The sequence below is a fragment of the Phalacrocorax carbo genome, chromosome 6 (assembly GCF_963921805.1).
Source record: "Phalacrocorax carbo chromosome 6, bPhaCar2.1, whole genome shotgun sequence".
Classification (NCBI taxonomy): Eukaryota; Metazoa; Chordata; class Aves; order Suliformes; family Phalacrocoracidae; genus Phalacrocorax; species Phalacrocorax carbo.
The window spans coordinates 60483048-60502835 of NC_087518.1; the positions used below are offsets into that span (position 1 = coordinate 60483048).

Sequence of the window (19788 nt, forward strand, 5' to 3'; positions counted from 1 at the left end):
CCAGAGGGAAATTTTTCACAGTGGGGACAGTCACCGTTGGAATAATCTCCCCAGGGAAGGGGTTGGCTCGGCCACGTTGGACACTTTTAAGATTTGGCTGGACAGGGAGCTGGGCCATCTTGTCTAGACTGTGCTCTTCCCAGAAAGGTTGGACTAGATGATCCCTGAGGTCCCTTCCAACCTGGGATTCTGTCATTCTGTGATTAAAGTGTTAATTAGGTCCCACGTAGATCCCAATTTTATGCCAATAGTTCAGGTGTGAATTTCAGGACTAAAAAAAAATGTTCATATAAAAACTTTCTTAATATTCATCCTTGCAGTAATAAACTAAGGCAAGAGGCGCACAAAATTTGTGTCTAAAAAAAAAAATAATCTATTAAAACATCATGAAGACAGAGGGTTAATTCAACCACGATGTGCCTCCTGGATTGGTTTAAGTATGCTCATCTACCTGCCAGCTCCCTTTGGTAGAGTTTTTTAGGGTCACTGAAAGCATGGGTGAACAATAAAAGATAGCAAAATCTTACTAAAGCAGTTCTGTAAAGCCTAATAATCTTTGGAACAATGGCCAGCCCTGCGCCTAAAAGGTCAAACAACGATCACAGGTTTGCACATTATTTTCAGAGCCTGTGCATTACACTGCAACAGATGAAACACAGAATTCTTCAATTTAAACAGGTTATAGAGAGACATTTGTAAATTAATAACATTCCTATCAGTCACTGTCATTCCTTTCCAGTCATTTAACAAACAGGACCACACCTGGTCATTGATAAACAGGTTAACTGAGGTCCACCATTCATCTGCTTCCTTTTAGCTGAACTTCAGAGGTCCCAAACTAGGCCTCAGGAACATTAAAAATAGAAAGGACTCAGATTCATATATCAAATTAATTCAACAAGCCTTTAAAGTTATGTTAAATATTAATATATTTGTTGCATACTCTTGGACTAGGAGTTACTGTCATATTTCATGCCATGAAGTACAGATTGCTAAATATACTATTCATCAAAAAACAAGAACAGCAGCAATTATTTGGAAACATGAAACCATTCCTTCAGCAGAAGAGACAATGCTAGATTAGAGCAGATGGACTCTATCCGACAACAGTGCAAAGTATTAAAAAAAAAATAAAATCAATGCTTTCATACCCAATGAAGCTTGGCAACTGTTTTTAGATATCATAAAAATTATGAAACCCAATAACGCTTCACCTGGAATATTTTCACATCTAAAATTTGGCAGAGTCACATAACTTAAAAAGATAGCAAGTCTCTAGATATTGATCAGGGCTTTGTACATCTACAATGCCATAAAAATGATCTGCAGCTATAAAAGAGATAACACGATTATGAGTACACCACACTGTAATTTCCTTTGGGCAGCCAGAAAGCAAAGACAGTCTGATAGCCTCTGAAAAAAAATAAGCTTGGAAGATATCCACTGACAGAGAAATCATTTTACAATATTCAAATTAAAGCACCTTCCAAACTTAAACTATTAACAACAAAAATAACAGAAGAGCTTAGCAGTTACCTTTCAACCAAAACACAACGGGCAGCTGAAAAGCTAAGCAGCTCACAACTTATCTGAGAGCTTTAATGCTCCAACTCCTTTGCCAGTTCAGGCATGGAACACAAATAGTTAACCTTATCTGGAGCCATTACACAGAGCTTACTATAAAGCTTCCCCTAATAAATGGTATGATACGAAGGTCAGCCCTTAATTCACCATCAAAATATCTTCTGGGCGTAAAAGTAATGACTTCTGCTTATACACTATCCAACCCTGACAAGAACGCTACTTGACAACGCATTTCAGACCTAGAAAAATGTTCTCATTTGCGTCAAGGTGCCGAATGTCAGCAGATTCACTAATATGCTTATTATTTGCACTGCAGTGGTGGAACGGAGCATGCCACCATGAGCCCGCCGTACCCCGCTACTGCCTGGATAGGGAGCCGATGAAATAAAACAAGATTTAATCTTGTCCGAGTCACTGTGCAGTTGGTGAAACTCGACAAGTCAACATTAGGTATTCAGAGTGGTATTGTGGCCTAAAGGGATCACATGCAGCCTGCACACGAGAGCGAAGGAATAGCTTGGTTCTGCTTCGGTGTTTGTAAATTTAATTTGTTCAAGAAAAAGCAACTCTGGAAGGGATTACTAGCTAGGATCAACACTCTTACCAAAGAAAAAGGGAAAACGCAAGTAGGAATAATATTGACATTTTTGTAATACAAAATAGCTTTTTGGGCTTAGGTGAATAAATAGAAGTCGGAGGCGATTGCAGCTCAGCCCTGGCATATGTGAACACTCCACTCGGTGTTCCTGAGTAGGAGGGCCTGGAAAGGTTGAGTGTTTCATGAAGATGGTATAGGTATTTAGAAAACACCATATTTTACGAAATGTTAAGATTTATTTAGCAAAATATTGTTGAGTATTGCCTCAGTGCCATAGCTATTTCTTCAAATAAGTGGGGCAATAATATTCACAGCATAAAACCATCTGATATATTGACCCTTAATTATTGCCAAGATCTAATTCCATAGGTTCGGGGAAGGATATCTGTGGTTAAATGCGTAAATCCCAGGCACTCAGGAAACAGGGAGCCTGTTGGCATATGTGTGCACATACACGCATTGAAATGAAGAATAACCAAGATCTAGAGCAATGCACTTTTGAAACAACAGTACAAGAGAAACCTGTCAATCCCCTCCGGTAAGCGCAGCTCTGTATTTATGCTACCTGCAACATCTCTGAATAGCACAGTTATTCCACTGTTTAAAGTTGTCTCTGGTCCTACAGCAGAAAATGAGCAACAAATTCTTGAGACTGTGAAAAGCTCTTTTTGCTAATTACCGCAGGGGCAGAGGTGCTGACAATGCCTCTGGGACTCGGCATGGGAGGGAAGGTGCCCTGGCCTCACATTTACTCCCTGGGCCCTTTCAATAGGCATTAGAGACAACTGGGGTAGAGGGTGCGGAGGGCAGCTGAAAGGGATGGCAGAAAGGTCTCCTATTTTGATCTAGCATGAGTCCTTGCGATGATTAAAACTCCAAATAACTGTTAAACATAATGCATATTTTCTCAGAGCGAAGGACAATGAATACCTTTTCCTCACAGATTGGTACTTCAAATATAAAGCACAGAAAGATAAGCACTGGCAGGGAGGAATCTAAAAATATGTCTTGTTAAGCTTGATTAATGAGCTAATAAAAAGCTATAATAAGAAAAAAATCCAATTAAAGCATCTTGTGAGATTTCTCTCAAACAGAAATAAAGAACCCAAGAGAATGGTAAAACTTTGAAAAATTAGTATGATCCAGATGACAGCCTTAGTATTCAAGCCTACCGTACATCAGTTTTATACTTTCTTTGACTGGCTGTCCTTTATTTATCATCTCTGATGCGTGCTGTCTGGAATTCTGATCCTCAATGACTTCTCTTTTACTTTGTTATTGCCTTGCAAGTATAACATCTGAATTTAAATACAGACATATTAAAAATGCAGGCATTATACAGGTGGTAGGTACAATACTCTCTTCAGAAAACCTGTAGGCCTCTGGCACAACGCGTGGCACTTAGAAACAGTGAAATAAAGGCAAAACCAGAGGAAACAACAGTCATCCATCACCTGTATAAAGTCACAAAACAAACTAGCTACCTTCATCTTATCACTGATGCACAATGGACAGAGTAGAAAGAGTAGAAAATTTATATTCTGACATTCACTTCTCATCAGTATCCGGTACCCGAGGGTAACCAGAGGATACAGGAGCAGCGAGGACACTGGAAAGGGACTGTAAAAGGCACAGAAGTGGGAAGAGCTGTAGATTTGGCACTGGATCACAAGGAACCCCACAAGGAACCCCAGCCTGCACCTTGCAGACACTGGAGGTGAGCAGCACCCGGCAGCAGCCTGCGAGGAAGGCAGCGCGCCGGAGAAACCCGAGGTTCCTCGGAGGCACAGGGCCGGGGCTCAGCAAACAGCAGCAGGCCAGGGACAGCCTACACAGGGTCAGAAGGAAAAGAAGCCTGAGGATCTCGTACCAGGGCCGGTAGTTATTTTAAAACTTCAGAAAGTGCCTATTTTAACTTACTGAGACATACTCTGCCATCAGCGAGCGTCGGAGACCCCAGGAAAGGTGCATCCCATCTCCCTCTGGTGGCTGGTCCACGGGAGAGAGCAACCTACTATGGCAAACGCTTGCTGTTTGCCAAAATGTACGCGATTGCTTCTGTGGAAAGGTCCACTGCCCCCCAACCCACAGTTCCCTCTCAATTTTAGGTTGTGGGTTTTGGGTTTTTTGGTTTTTTTAAAAAAAACCATGAAAGTATCTTTGTATACATATTCTAACTACACAGGCATATTATTCTTCTCTTTGAACAGTTCAGTGAATATTTAGTGTTTATTTTATACCTCTTTCTTTCAAGTTGTGGCTCAAGGCCTCCCACGAAACACATGAAATACCAAGCGAACTTCCTCGTCAACTGCCAGGAGTGTTTCACAAATGAACGCTTTTCAAAACACTTTGATCAGGACTTTGCCTTTTCTAATTTGACGGCAAGGGACCCAAGGTACACAGAGATTACGTTGTAGCTGCCGGTTTAAGTGCCCGCCCAGGACTCTTGGACCCGACCTTAACAACCAAGTTTCCACTGACCTCGGATGTTTCAGATAGAGCCTGTAAAGATGTGCCTTGTTCTACACTGGGTCTAAATGTGGGCCTCGGTGACATGCCAAGCACCGCAGCCGAGCCCAGAAGCTGGTCGCCCACGGTGGCGCTGACCCCCACCACAGGTTAGGCCAGCCTTAGAATCACAGAATCCCAGAATGGTTTGGGTTGGGAGGGACCTTTAGAGCCCATCCAGCCCAACCCCCTGCAGCGAGCAGGGACATCTTCAACCCGAGCAGGTCGCTCAGAGCCCCGTCCAGGCTGGCCTTGGATGTTTCCAGGGATGGGGCATCGACCACCTCTCTGGGCAACCTGGGCCGGGGTTTCACCGCCCTCATTGTAAAAAATGTCTTCCTTATATCCAATCTAAATCTACCCACCTTTAAAGCCATTCCTGTCACAACAGGCCTTTCTAAAGAGGTTGCCCCCATCCTTCCTGTAGCCTCCCTTTAAGCACTGGGAGGCTGCAATAAGGTCTCCCCGCAGCTTCTCTTCCCCAGGCTGAACAACCCCAGCTCTCCCAGCCCGGCCTCGCAGCAGAGGGGCTCCAGCCCCCGGAGCATTTCTGTGCCCCCTCTGGCCCCGCTCCAGCAGCCCCGTGTCTGTCCCGTGCTGAGGAGCCCAGGGCTGGAGGCGGCGCTGCAGGGGGGTCTCACAGAGCGGGGCAGGGGGGCAGCACCCCCTCCCTCGCCCTGCTGCCCGCGCTGCCGGGGATGCAGCCCGGGGCACGGCTGGCTTCTGGGCTGCGAGCGCACATCGCCGGCTCGTGTCCAGCCTTTCCTCCCCCAGTGCCCCCAAGTCCCTCTCCACAGGGCTGCTCTCAGCCCCTCCATCGCCCGGCCTGTACGGATACCGGGGGTTGGGCCCGGCCCAGGTGCAGGACCTTGCACTTGGCCTTGTTGAGCCTCGGCAGGTTCTCACAGGCCCACGCCTCCAGCTTGTCCAGGTCCTTCCCGTCCCTCCACCTGCCCACTTGCTTACTACATGTCCGTGGCTCCTGCAGCTACTAGCACTGCACGTTAGTTCCTATTCAATGCTGGCAACTTCAAAACCCCTCAATTCTGATGGTTTTCCTTTCTGCGGCTTTACTATTTTTAGATGTTTGGCATCCCTCCTCCTGCTCCTTTGCAGATGTGCCAGGGGAGGGTTAGGCTGGGCATTAGGAGAAGGTTCTTCCCACCGAGGGTGGTGGAGCCCTGGCACAGGGTCCCCAGGGAGGAATCACAGCACCAGCCTGGTGATGTTCAAGAAGCGCTTGGCCAAGGCCCTCAGAGACACGGTGTGAATTTGGGGTGTCCTGTGCAGGGACAGGAGCTGGGCTCGATGGTCCTTGTGGGTCCCTCCCGGCTCAGGGCATTCTGTGATTGATTCTGTGTCATGTGGTGTCAATCTGTTGTCACAAGTCAATCTCTGACCCCAGTGTAACCCCCGGCCTCAGCAGCAGAGAGCACCCCAGGATGAAGGTACGAACGACAAACCCCAGCTACAAATGACAGAACGGGCCAAGGCATACCAGAGGCAAGAAGCAAGGCACGTTTCCTCGGTAGGAACGCGGGGCGTGCAGCCTGGACACCATCCCAGAGAGCACGGGAACGCCTGGGTACCCCCCCCCCCATCCAGGCTGGGGACCCTCGGCGCTTCCGAGGACTCGCTGACGGCTGCTGGGCCCCCCGGGGCTCTCCAACCCCGGGCACAGCACACGCGTTTCCCAGGCCAGCAGCAGCAGGGCTCCCCGAGCCCGCCCGGTCCCTCGGCAGCCCCGGGGACGGCCAAAGCGGGGTGCTGGCGGCGGGCGAAGGAGCCCGACGGCCCCGACACCTCCATGAAAACGCCTGTGGGCGTTGCGAGCCGCCGCCGCCTCCCCGCCAGCCTCCTCAGAGGAGCGGCGGCCTCAGGCGCGGCCCCCCCACCCTCCGAGGGGCAGGCCCGCCCCGTCCCGTCCCGCCTCGGCTTCCCGCTTCCTCCCGCTCCGCCGCTTCCAGTCCTGCGCGCTGGCCGCGCCCCCGGGCCGGGCCGGGCCGGGCCGGGCGAGGCGGGGGCGGGCGGCCGATCGCGGCCCCCCGGGGAGCGGCTCAGGCGGGGCCGCCGCCCGCGCCGGCAGGGAAGGATGGAGGCAGAGGGCCGGGGCCCCGCGCCGCCGCCGCCGCTCCCTCCGCCGTCCCCCGACAGCCGCAGAGGGGCCGGGGCCGAGCCCCAGCCCGCGGCGGGTGCCCCGGCACCGGCCCGGCGGCCGCTGCTCGCCGCCGAGGTGCTGGCGTTGGACGATGAGGAGGACGACCTGGAGGTGTTCAGCAAGGTACGGCAGCGCCCTCCCCGGGTCGGGCCGGACCGGGCCCGCCGCTCGCCGGTACTTTGCCCTGCCGTGCGGCGGGATGGGGCGGGACGGGACGGGGCCGGGCGGCGGCGATCGCGGCCTCTGTCCCGGGCTCTGCCCGCCTGCCCCGCGCTCGGCCGGGCAGGGCAGGGCAGGGCAGGCCCGGCCGCCGCCGCTGCCCGCGGAGGGCCCAGCCGGGGCTCGGGGGGCCGAGGGCGCCGCGCCGGCCCGGCCCAGCCCGGCCCCGGTGGGCTCCGCTCCGAGCTCGGCTTCGGGCGAGCGCTGCGGGTCGTGCCGGCTCCTGCCCGAAGTCTGCCAAGAGATCCGGAGTCGGTGTTACCTCGCCGACTGTGTCGTGTGCCCGTCAATTAAAAAAACCACTCGTATTTAGTACTTGCAGCTGTATTTAAATATAAATAGCTATTTCCAAGTTTCAGGGTTTTCTTCTAAAAGATGAAGTCTAGCACCTTCGCGTAGGAGGTTCGAGAAGGCAACACCTGCATTTTGACGAAGGGAATAACGTGAGTGTAGCCGCCGGTGTATCAGGGTCCCCGCTCCGAAGGCGCGCAGGCTTAGCTGGGTACGTGGGCGCCCGCATTGCTGCCTTTAATTAACCCGACCAAGTGTGCTCTGCCTGCCGTGTATGTTGTTTCTCATTCTGTACGGATTTGGTTAAGATGAGATTTACCTCTTGCCTTCTCAGCCATTGAAGAAGAGAGCATGTCGTGGATCTATTGGCCTTACCAAGGCAGTGTCTGAAATATAACATACTTTATCCTACTATATATTGTATATATAAAATAATATATATTATCCTAAAATATAAGGATGTACTGGTAGCTCAGGTGGAAAACATATATATAGGGGGCTAAGACCCTGCTCACCTTCTGGGCCTTCTGGACGGCTCTGGGGTGTTGGAGAGATGCAGCAGATACTTTTCCCATGTGACGCCAAACCTATTTTCAGTAGGACCGATGGTCTTATGAATTAAATGTGTATTTTTTTATATTTAAATTAGATGCATTTTTTGATATGCGTGAATAAAAACATGGGAATGAGAGCTTCATTCTCAGGAGCTGTGTGTTTAAACTTCGTAGTAAAAATCTTGAAATTCATGTATTTTAAGGCCAGAAGGGACTACTAAGTGATTTAATGGTCCGTAACATAGAAGAGGTCTGGCTAAATTTCACCAAGTTATCTGTGTTTTTCTGAAGCAAAACTAGGGTCTAGCAAAATCCTATTTTCTAGAAAAGCACCAGCCTTGATTTGACATGGAGACACGAACGATGCACTGAACTTGCATGCAAAAGCAGTGCTAAAATATAATTTTAGTTGTCAGTTTCTTACTTTGAATCCTCTGAGGCAGTTCTGCACGCAGGTATCTGCCTGTCAGTACAGCGCATCACCAGTTATGCTGCTTGCTGGTCAGGAGCGATGCTCCTTGGGAATGAAAAATAAGAACAAGTGTAGTTGATACGAGTTACTGCTGCTGCGTGGCAAATATCTATATCTTTAAATTAAGCAACCTGGATTCATGTCAAATATTTCTTACTGATATTAAATCTTAATTCCTATTAATGCATGCTGCGTGATAACTTATTCCTGCAAACAAGAAAATTTGTCGTACTCCGTGAAAATACATTCTTTCCAAAGCTTGCACACCTGCATTTAGTGGTTGTATATAGACCAGAAATTCACAGTTTGCTTTCAGGTGCAATTTGAGGGCTGAACTTTTGAGCTGATGAAAATCTGTGAGGTTGATTGGGGATTCCACCCCATTTGCTCCGTATATTCAAGGGAAACTGATGAGCTAAATGTAGCTTCAGACTAAGTTTTGTAAAACTGATTTTTCCATAACGCACTGTTCTAGGATCACCTTGTTTTAAATTGTATCTTAATGGGGTTTCTCATGCCCCTGTCTTTAGGGCAGCGGTGTAGCGTCTGCGGGCCAAGCGGGACAGCAGCGGCAGCCTGGCGTTTGGTGCCTGTCTCTGACATGGACTTCATTTTTCTCAGTTCAGTCAATGAAATGTATCAGCTACCAAAATGGTGAAAAATGAGATTCTTAAAAATTGTCAACCTCAATACCCTAAGTTATTACTCAAGATGTAAACACAGGGCTTTTATTTTTATGGAAATTCATAGACGTTTAACCTGATAGTGTCATAAACCATTGGCCTGGTATCCTGTGACATATCTCAAATATTACAGACTAGCATCTTCTTCGGTAACTCTTGATAAAGCATTTCATGAGGTGACGTGTATTTCACTTTAGCCTAGTTTCCGTTACCATGGAAAAAGTTCTCAGGCCTTTTCAGCAGAGACAACTTCTGGGGGCTGAGTTATGAGTCACACAAATACAATGTTTTCAACCTGCTTTCTTCTGTTAGTTTCAAAGTATACCTTACCACATGTATGGCAATGCCCGTTCCGTTAATCCTTGCCTTCCTTGCTAACCGATTCGGTGACCTGGCATTGACAAAGCTGTCAGCGCCTTGGTTAATACTTAAAATCTTTAGCGGCTCTTCTTTCAATGTCTGTTTTACAGTGTTTTGTCTCCATTTTGTAATTATAGAAAACTTCATGGTATTTCTGGAAAATATACCACTTCAGAATTGCATAGAGGCTAATTCTTCTTCCAAAACAAGTTGATCAAGGATTTGAGACTGATTTATAAGTTATTTTTTTTTGGCCAAGGAACTGTTCTGTCTTCCTGAATGTCATTGCTTTGTTGAAGAATGCTTCAATAACTAAGCTATTCTCTTACAAGACAAACTCCCCTACCACATCCTTTATCTCCAGGCGTGCTTTGGATCCCTGGCCTCAGAAGACTGCAAGCTCTGGATCCTCGCTGGGAGGGAGGGCTGGACGGATGAGGCATAGACGCAACCCTGAGTCAGGGACCTGTGCCCTGAGGAGGAGTGGTGCTGAGGCAAACCCCCGGGCTTAATGTTTTCTACAGGGAGCTGCAGGCTCAGCTGTGTGCTCAGCCTACTTTGAGGCTGCTCTGGCAATACGAGTGTTTTCCTTCCCTTATTTATTTTGGAGTCTTACTGACCCGTTGCAGCCAAACGTGAGAGTGAGATGGTGGGTAACTGCAAGTATTAGAGGAAGGAGACCCCGAACAAGGCCCTCGTGCTGCCAGGAGCTCATTGATTTTCCATCTGTTTGCTCTCCTGGCCAGTAAATCAAAATGCATGAACCTCATCCCAACAGCTAGAAGAATTGTCTGCTTTTCCTATGCCACAAAAATCCTTCTGCCCTCAAGGGTATGCACACAAAAACATAGTTCCAACCACAAAATTACAGCTATATAGAAAATAGAAAACTATCATCTTTTTTTACCGTGTTTCTATGATGACATCAGACTTAATGTCACATGAACTTCAGGAACTTCTGGAAGTAAACATGAAGCATCATGAGTATAAAGAAAGAGAAACAGATGCTTGTTTAAAACTCGCATGCATTCACTCCTGTGCAGATGAACACTAGAGCTGCATTACCGCAGAACTGAAGACCTGCTTATTTTACAGATTTTTATCGCCTGTGTTTTGTTTCACAAGCCACATATTCATAAGCGCTTCCATATAAAAATATACTTTCAGAAACCTGCCTGTATAGAGCAATTCTTAGTAGCAACTTAGAGGGAGGAACAAAACATTAAGGTTGTAATGACCCATGGAAAATGAGAAAATATTAAACACGTTTGCCTTCATCCAGTGTAGGCCTTGCAGAGTCATTATTCCTCCAGTTATATGGCTGTTCAGGTCCTGAACATGTTCACATGCATTTTTCCTTGCCTGGAAATTTCCCGCTGTCTCAGCACTTTGCATCGCATGGGCTGCTCTGAACTAGCGGTCCTCATTCTTCATGTAGAGCGTGCCAGCGGGCGGTGAAGGCAGCCTCTCTGCTAATCCCCCACCACTCAGGACAGTGCTGGCTGGCTACCAGTATAGAAATAATGCGTAGCAACACACCGAGTAAAAATAAAAAGACTTACAGGTGTACAAGTCAGCAGCTATATAATATTTAAAACGTTGCCTTTAGTCTTCCAGCCTGCTTTTGTCTCCCTGTTCAAAGAGCTGTGCCAAAGTGATGGGAGAAGGACTGGTACATCAGTGCTTTCCGTGCATAATTCTCGATATAAATTCCTGCTCCGTATTTGTGGGAGTACGTTGATAAATCCAAAGGAGAGGGCTGGCAGTAAGCAGCGCAGTTTAAGGCAGGAAAAGAACAAGAGAGGAGAGCATGTTCCAGAGGAAGTTTTGATCCAGCTGAATTCAAAGGAGGAAAGGCATGCCTCGCCACGCTCCGCAGCGCTGCGGTGGTGTGCTCTTCCCTCCCACGAGGTCAGCCTTGGGACGATGCCGTGTCTCTGGTTTCTGTGGCCTCCCACGTTTCCACTCCCACCGTTGGCGCGGTTTTCCCTTTAGCAGCATCCCTTTTCTCCTTGCTCCATAGTTAGGGAGGCACCAGAAAGGGCGACTCTTTGCCTCTTGGGAGTTAGCGTAGCCTACTATGCTTTTGGAAAACTTCTAGAAAACAGATTAATTTTAAAGTTTCTTATAAAAATACTTCATTAGACTGGATATATTAGAAGCAGCGTATTAAATGTTTGATATTTAAAACATAGTGATTGGTTCTAATTGCCCAAATTTATTATTTTCAGTGATTTATTCATTTATTACACTCTTTTATGGTGTTAGTGAATTTGATTTTCCTAGTCACTGTATCCTTCAAGATTCCAGGTTAGCAGATCTCCTCCAGACTTGCATCTAAGAAAGAAAATGAGAAATTTTTTTGCCTGTTTCTGATTTCCTCTGTTTCTCAGCATTTGAGTGATCGCCACTGAACGCGCTGAGCAGAAGCAGCTGCTGTGGGGGCATATTCTTAGAGAGCTGTGGTGGAAGTAGTTGATATTATCAAAAAGTGGTCTTCCACTTCAGCAAAACAGTGGTTTGACTTTTTTATAGAAATTAAGAAGCAAATTTGTACTGCATCCTTACTTGCTGTTTTTCTTTTTTAAAAGGTTAAATTTATGTCTCTGTAAAAGTTTTCCACTTCAAACTTCGTTTGAAAATGTGTGCAAATGGAAATATCCAATTCCAATAAAAATTCTCATTTGGATTTTGTCTTGTTTTCATTTAAATTCGTATTTTTTTATCCATCCTGTTCAGGTTATTAGAGATAATTCAAACTTCCTAAGTCCTGAGTAACAGGTTTCTAACGATTTTAATAAAGCTGGTAAGTATCCTATACAATTACTGGCTGCTTGGATTCATAACTAATTTTAGTGTTCCTAAGTAATTTCTCTTTCTAGCTATGCATAACATTCTTGTCAAATGGTAGCATTTTGCTCCCTCTCAGTTTTAGAATAAACCTCATTCTTATTTCTTGCATCCTCACTGAGGCAAATACTGAAAAGGATAATAGATTTGCCATGTACAGTACAATTCTTCCATCTGCTCTATGTTTTTTATGTTTTACCAGTCTATTTAAAAGCTTGCCATTTAGCGTCTGAGACACATGCGTTTGCATGTGCGTGTTTGTGTATTGACATGGATGCTCTCATGTCTTGTCTTAGGATACGTCGCTGGCTGAGGTAAACTCATTCAGTCCTTCAATGCCAATATCCCCCTCATCAATGATAAACCAGTATAAATTTGAAGATGAACCAGAATTAAGAGATCTCTTCATTACAGTCGATGATCCTGAAAGCCACATTACAGCCATTGAAACATTTATTACATACAGAGTAGTCACAAAGGTAAGCGTCTACCCATGGCTATAAAGGCTTCCATTGATAACAGAAGGAGCGTTTTCGCTCTTCCATACCGTTCTCTGGGATATTACTAAATTTATATTATACCCTGATTTTGCCATGAGTTGTAGAGCACTAAACCTGGATGGAACTGTGCAGTAGATTCTGAAAGAAGATTCAGTGCAAGTCTGCACACACGGGTGCTTAGGTTTTTTGTACTGAGAAAATAGCTGATAATTCTTCAACAGCCAAATCACTTCTATATGAGAATAGCATTTTCTGTTGGGACCTTCAGCAGGAATATGAGACAGCAGAAAGGCTGAGTTCAGAGACACTGTGTTAGCCCAAGTATTTACGACTTTTGGATCACTTGCAGGCTAGCAGCCTTTTCTCTTTCATAAATGTTACCTGCTACAAAGTCTTTCAGTTCCATTCTTTTGCAGTTACAGCGTCCACTGTCACAGGGACGATTGTGTGGCATTTACAGTTGCATATGATTTCTGGGGGAACTGCCACAATTCTCCAATGAAAAAGTAATATTAGGAAACAACTAAGTGTATTTTTAGCTGTCCTGAATGCAAGTTATTTACTGGAAATAGGGAAGAAAGCCAGCCTTGTGAGACTAGCCAGCTCTTCTGGGATTACCAGCAAATATTCTGCAGGCTGCATTTTGAGAATTGCACTGTTAATTTATTTTACTTTGAGTTCTTTTTAAAAGACTCATTTAAAACCAAATTTTCAAATGGGAATTATTCATCCTTAAATAAGAGGAGATATCAATTCCTCATAAAATATTTAAAGAGTAGGAAGAGAGCTATCTTCATTAGCTTGCTAGCAGTAATGTTCACTTTATATGTTTTTTGTAGACGAGAGAACGTTTTTTCTTCAGGCAAGTATGGAAGGGCTGTAAGGTGGATTGCTTTTGCTTTTTTTTATCTGTTCTATCCTTTCTTATCGTATTTAATTTGAAGTGCTGGTTGTTGATGATAAAGTAATAGCATTCCTCCCACATACCCTGAAAAATTTTTTTTCAACCCTCAAAAATGTTTAGATTACAAAAGCGTGTTTTGAGGTTTTTAGAATTTGCTTCCATCGCATTATAAATCTCTGTGCAACAATGAATGCTAAACAGCGCGCATTAATGAAAACATGGGCTCTTTGTGGCTTGATTCTAGAAGATAGAGCAGCGATCAAATAAATCTCACGGTCTGACAATTTTGCAACCCTGTAATAAGCATTTTTTTCTAGGCATTAAAGGTTTGTTGGCAAGTTCTAACAAAGGGCTACAAAACTGGAATTGATGATGGAATGCGGAATCCATTAGGCAGCGCAGGAAGTGTTGGTGCTATGATATGCTGAAATTTTCACGTTTTGAATGTGGGGATTGTTGACCAGTGTCAGCAGGTCTCAAGGACCTACATCAGCTATTTGGGTTTGGTTTTTTTTCCAGAATGCTAAAAAATGGACTCTCCTCACTCGTAGGTTACTAATCGCTTTAAAAGAAGTGCCCTAAAAGTAACGAACATAACCGTGATTGTTAAAAGGAAGATGCCACACTAAATGATTGAAATCTTTTGGAAACACTGTGGTAGGCTAGTTATTACAAGTCACAAGTTTGATTTCTTGCTAAAATGGGATGTGTTTTATCTCTTCAAGTAGTTGGTCGCTGCGCTTTGAAAAACAGCAAGCAAGTAACACGGGCAAAATAGAATCACGTATGAACTCCCTTCAAGTACTCGCTTTTCTCCAGAATCTAGAACTATTTTGTTCTTTTCCTCTGACATTCTCACCCAGGCCTGCTTTTTCTGCCTCTGGTTTTCAGACATCTCGTGGTGAATTTGACTCCAGCGAATATGAAGTTCGAAGGCGATATCAGGATTTCCTTTGGTTGAAGAGCAGACTTGAAGAAGCACATCCAACACTGATTATTCCTGTTCGTTTGCTAAAACTTAAGTTATTTTTATTTGTTTGTAAGATGGCTCCAGTTTTACACAGAGATATTTGAGGTCTTTCTTCAGTTTCTGAAGTCTCACAAAGGTTAAACCAACCTAGTTTCATTGGTTTTACGCATATGTGATTATTAAAAAATCCCATAAAGGTATTTCTTACGTTTGTAATTGTGCCATTTGCAGTAATTTATGTCCTTCCTTCTTAGTGGTGCTTGTATTCTTCTGCAGTGTGTGCTACAAGAGCCATATTGTGAATGTGATAACGTTATAACAATCTGTTTTTTGCGTGGTGGGTTCTACAAGGTATACCTATGGTTTTTAGTAAGTAGAAGAACTATTATAAACCCCGTAGTATTATGCAAATTATACAATGTATTTTTCTTTTCTTCCTTAGCCATTGCCTGAAAAATTCATAATGAAAGGAATGGTGGAACGATTTAGTGATGAATTCATTGAGACGCGAAGAAAAGCTTTACATAAATTTTTGAACCGTATTGCTGATCATCCAACTTTAACTTTTAATGAAGACTTCAAAATTTTTCTTACTGCACAGGCCTGGGTAAAGTGACTTTATTTTTATTTACGGTTATGTGAAACCACGTCTTGTGTTAGTAGAGTATATCGGGAGTCTCCCTAGTTCAGTATTCAATAGTGTCCTCCCACGGCTTGTTACAGAAGCGTCAGGAGAAGGCAGGGGATTTATGGAATATTCATCCCCTGAGACAACCTTTTCTTCTGTGCTTTTGGTAATCATGTGTGTGGCTGTAAATATTCCTGCACCTTCCAAAGCAGTTTTTGTTACCACGTTTGGGGTTTTTGTGGCAAATTGACAATATTTCAACTCTGCGTGCTTTTTGGTGTATATATAAGCTTCCGAGATTACATGAAAAGTAGTATTTTAAATTAATTCTTGTTTTGGTATGGCACTGTCTTTTTCATCTGCTTTTTTTTAAAAGTTATACTAGCCTCATAAAAGAAAAATAAAGCCTTTGAATTTCCTGGTGTATTTTTGCAAGATAAATCCAGTTGAAACTTGGAGTTTTGTACTCAGAAAAGCCTGCCTGTGAACTTCAGCAAAGGTTATTCTAGCAACATATAAAAGGAGTTAAAAAAAAATAGATTAATTCTTCCAGTAGGAACGTTGTTTGCTTTTCTCAACGACTTATTTCTGCAATCATTGCCTCTGCTTTCCTGTTCAAAAGGCTAAACTGCAAACTAGCTAACTCACCCTAAGGAATGAAAGGGTAAAGGTTCTCTGCCATCTTTAATCGCTCTTGTGAGAGCGTGATACGCGGCGTGCTCGCGTTTGCCCAGAAAGGCTTAGCTAATAAATGCACATGACAGGGACGGTTCTGACACTGGTCGCATAATTTTAAAGTAGGATTTATAAACTAAAAAGACACATTGAGGTTTATGTATGTAGTTTTGTTTTTTTTTTTTTTAAAAAAAAGCTTAAGTGTGCATTAGTTTTAGAGAATTAAAAAAAGGTTCATGGAAGTAAACACGGCTTGTTCTGTCTACAGGAGCTCTCCTCACACAAGAAGCAGGGCCCCGGTTTGCTGAGCAGGATGGGACAGACTGTCAGAGCTGTAGCATCCTCAGTAAGAGGAGGAGTTAAAAATCGTCCTGAAATGTTTACAGAAATGAACAATTACGTGGAAACGTTTAGTCAGAAAATAAACGTACTAGACAAAATAGCTCATCGAATTTACAAAGAAGAAAGGGGTAAGTAGAAAACAAGTATCAGTTTTATTGATTAAAGCAATTAATATATTGGAAAGGTAAATTAGCGCACATTGCCAGGCAAAATACTCTTTCCAGCAAGTGGGGGGGAAACGGGAGATTTGTGTTTACGCTCTGCTTTTCATAATGGTCATTATTCTGGCAGACCTTCAAGTTAGTTTGAATAGCTTGTTAATAGGATGAGTTTTAACATGTAATCAAAGTACCTGATAAACAATTTAGAAGAAAACGTAGCAAGGGTGGCTATCTTGTTACTTGTGCTTTTTTTTTTTGGAATGCTGCGTGACCTTTTGTTTCGAACTTTCAGTGGAATGTAAATAGTCACAGCTTTCTGTGCTGTCTCATGCTGGCATACTGCTGTCTAGATTCCAGATCTCCTTTTCGTTTTCATTCTGTACCTTTTTTCTGTGTTAACCAAGTAGAATTATTATTTTTTTTTTAATAACTTTACTGTTGGCCATGATTTCTGTCATGGGAAACTCTGCCTGTTAGAGTTTTCTTAAGAAGGATGACTTAATCTCATTTTTTTCCCTAAGTAACAGCAGTTTGAACCCCTACCTGGAACACTAAATTACTGACTTTCTGAGATTGACCCTGATTCCAGACTAGGCCTGTTCAGTAGAATTTCCGCTGGTCAGCACCAGAGGGATGTCACTGTCTATATAATATAATTTGAAGAGCTGCGCTGTGTTCTTTAATAACCGAGCCCTTGTGCTGTATTGTGTGGTACCAGATCTCAGCGTGCCCTCACTAAATTGGAGGGGTCTTAAAAAAGGAAAATACATGCTGGTGAAAAGAGTTCCTTTTGATATCGTTCATTTCAGTGGAAATAGCTGGCTGAGGTCTGTAGGTTCAAGGCATCAGTGCCAAAGTGTTTCTTGGAAAACGTGAATTTTGACATGCTCCCAAATGCTATAGGGTATATCTTCTTTCTAGATTTTCCAAATAGCACTTGGCAGAACACTTGTGTGCCGGGCTGCACTGTCCTGGATATGAGCTATTGATAGCTGTGATTCAGAGAACGTTCCTGCTTGCAATAGCTTAACGTGGGATTCTTAATTGAATGAAGAAACCTCCAATGGAGGTTTCTTTTGTCCAGTTAATCTCAACATAAACATGGCACTCTTCGTGGCACACGTCTGCTTTGCATATTTTCTTGGACATTTTTTCATTATAAATTCAACCGTGATGAAATTGTGTTTTCAATGCAGGACCAATGCGTTCACAGTACCTTCCTGTGCACAGGCACCTTCCAGGTCATATCCAGCCTTGCCCAAGTTTAGTCCTGCCAAATGGCACGGTGAATTCTGGCCCTTTTTCTTTCTGCTCACAGATTATCACTTGGCCTAGAGACGTAAGAGAAAACATTCATAGGATATCCATTTATTTGGGTTAATAAAACCTACTAAAGGAGATAACACGTGCAGAACTGCAGTGAATGTCAGTGTGTCTTCTGCAGCTTTTGGGTCATACCGAGGCTGCTAGTTTTAATAAAGGGATTCAGAGTATTACTTTAGCAGAAGAATTCAGGGCAGTAGAAGCAAGTCAGACCAACTGCTGCACTGTCAGACCAAAGCAGACCAACATGCTCTGGCTCATGTCCCGCTGTAGGAAGACAACGTGAAGTACTTCAGATCATGGGGTGAACTGAATACAACCCATGAAGTCTCAGAGTGTGTGTGTCCTTTTAAAGTGACTGGGGCAGTTTTGCTGGTAGGTTTCGAAGAAATGCTTAATTACAATACATTCATTGATTAGTTTATTCATAAATAATGAGCCACGGTTTACTTATCTTGGTCATTTGAGCAAGTTTAAACATTAGCCTCAATCTCTTGCTTTGTTCACAGTAAACATGAATTTGCAAATAGTATCACTTAGACATCTATTAATGAACAAAAGACTAATACGTGTACATGTTCCCATTAAGAGTATTTTAATGAAATGAAGGAATACGGCCCCATCTACACACTCTGGTCAGCATCAGAAGAAGACACAGCAGACTCCCTAAAAGGCGTTGCCAGCTGCATCGACAAGTGTTGCAAGGCTACGGAGAAGCGAATGGCAGGGCTCTCCGAAGATCTGCTGCCGATCTTACACGAATACGTTCTCTACAGTGAAATTCTGATGGTAAGGCTTCCTTAAGGATTGCTTATGGCTGTATATAAAGTTTGGTTTAGGCCAGTGACAAACACTAGAAGAGAATTTGCAGCCGATGAAAATGATTTTGCAGACCCTCTATTTACTGTTGTTACTAAACATGCACGGCGTAGGACAGCTGTCCCTTAGCAGGGAATCCTGTTGGTCCTGTTTCCCTTGCTAAACAGGCAAGAGGGACCCCTTCCAGAGGAGAAGAGCTTGATAGTTTTGGGTGGCAGGCAGCCCTTGGTAGCTGGGCTAAGGTGTCTGGTTTTGCCGTCTTCAGAGAGCTCTGCATTGTAGCAGAGAGGTGGGAGCACAGAAAGGTTTGGGGAACAGCAGCTGAGAAAGACCTCTTCTGACACTGCTGAAATATGAACTCATCGAGTAACAGATTGTGTGGGGGAAAAGGAGTGGAGAGGTTTTTCCCTTTCTAGGAGATGTTCCTAAATTATGTTTTCTTTTTTCCAGAACAGCAGGGAACTTCCAGTCCCTGTGCCATTATATAAGCATGTGTTAGTCTTTGCCATAAGGTGATGCTCTCAGTTCCCTTTATGTACGTATTTTTCTTACACTTGGAGAGAATGTAAAAAACCAGACTTCAGAATTTATAAACTTAATGCTGATGGATAATCAACATAATTAAGGAACTGAATTCAGCATGTCATAATTCCCACTCTGCTGCCTCCAGAAAGCAGAAAATGTGTACAAACCCCTCTTTGTCTAGGTGTTGAGCAATGCATGCTGCAGTATCTGTTCTTGCCTCTCTGCTGGGAGCCCAGCTCCTGCTGCAGTGGTTTCTGAGGGCTGCAAGTGTGTTTCAGGCCATGGGTAGAGCAAGACCCAAGTTAACTCGGCCTTTGCTGGCACTGTGCAGAGCGCTGCCAGTTTCTCAGTAAGGCTTAGCTACTGAGAGGTTAAGAATTGCTTCTGCAATGATTGCTGTCTTTAAAACCAGCTTCACTGAAAGAGGGACCGTACAAAATGTCCTGTATCTCATAGGCCTCGTTATTTACATATATGTGCAGGTAGATGGAGGTAGGTATTGCTTTGCTTCAAGGTCTGAAGAGATTACTGACCTAGCAATTGCAGGTCTCCCTCCCCCCCACCTCCAAACTTATTTTTCAGAATTTCTAAATCTGTTACCCATAAGCCATCCCAGCCTTTGTGCTGTTGAAGAGATGCTGCCTGCCCGTTGCCTCTAGTC

The 19788-nt window shown here is 44.3% G+C and overlaps 1 protein-coding gene across 1 annotated transcript in view; it reads left to right on the forward strand.

Annotated features, from left to right (window-relative positions):
• The first annotated feature begins 6485 nt into the window (after positions 1–6485).
• SNX7 (sorting nexin 7) overlaps positions 6486–19788 on the forward strand; it is a 30354-nt gene continuing 17051 nt past the window's right edge. The window contains exons 1-6 of the mRNA XM_064455577.1: positions 6486–6974; positions 12577–12759; positions 14576–14686; positions 15097–15261; positions 16226–16427; positions 18373–18572. Coding sequence (XP_064311647.1) covers positions 6501–6974; positions 12577–12759; positions 14576–14686; positions 15097–15261; positions 16226–16427; positions 18373–18572 — 1335 coding nt within the window. The 5' untranslated portion in view covers positions 6486–6500. The remainder of the gene's footprint in view (positions 6975–12576; positions 12760–14575; positions 14687–15096; positions 15262–16225; positions 16428–18372; positions 18573–19788) is intronic.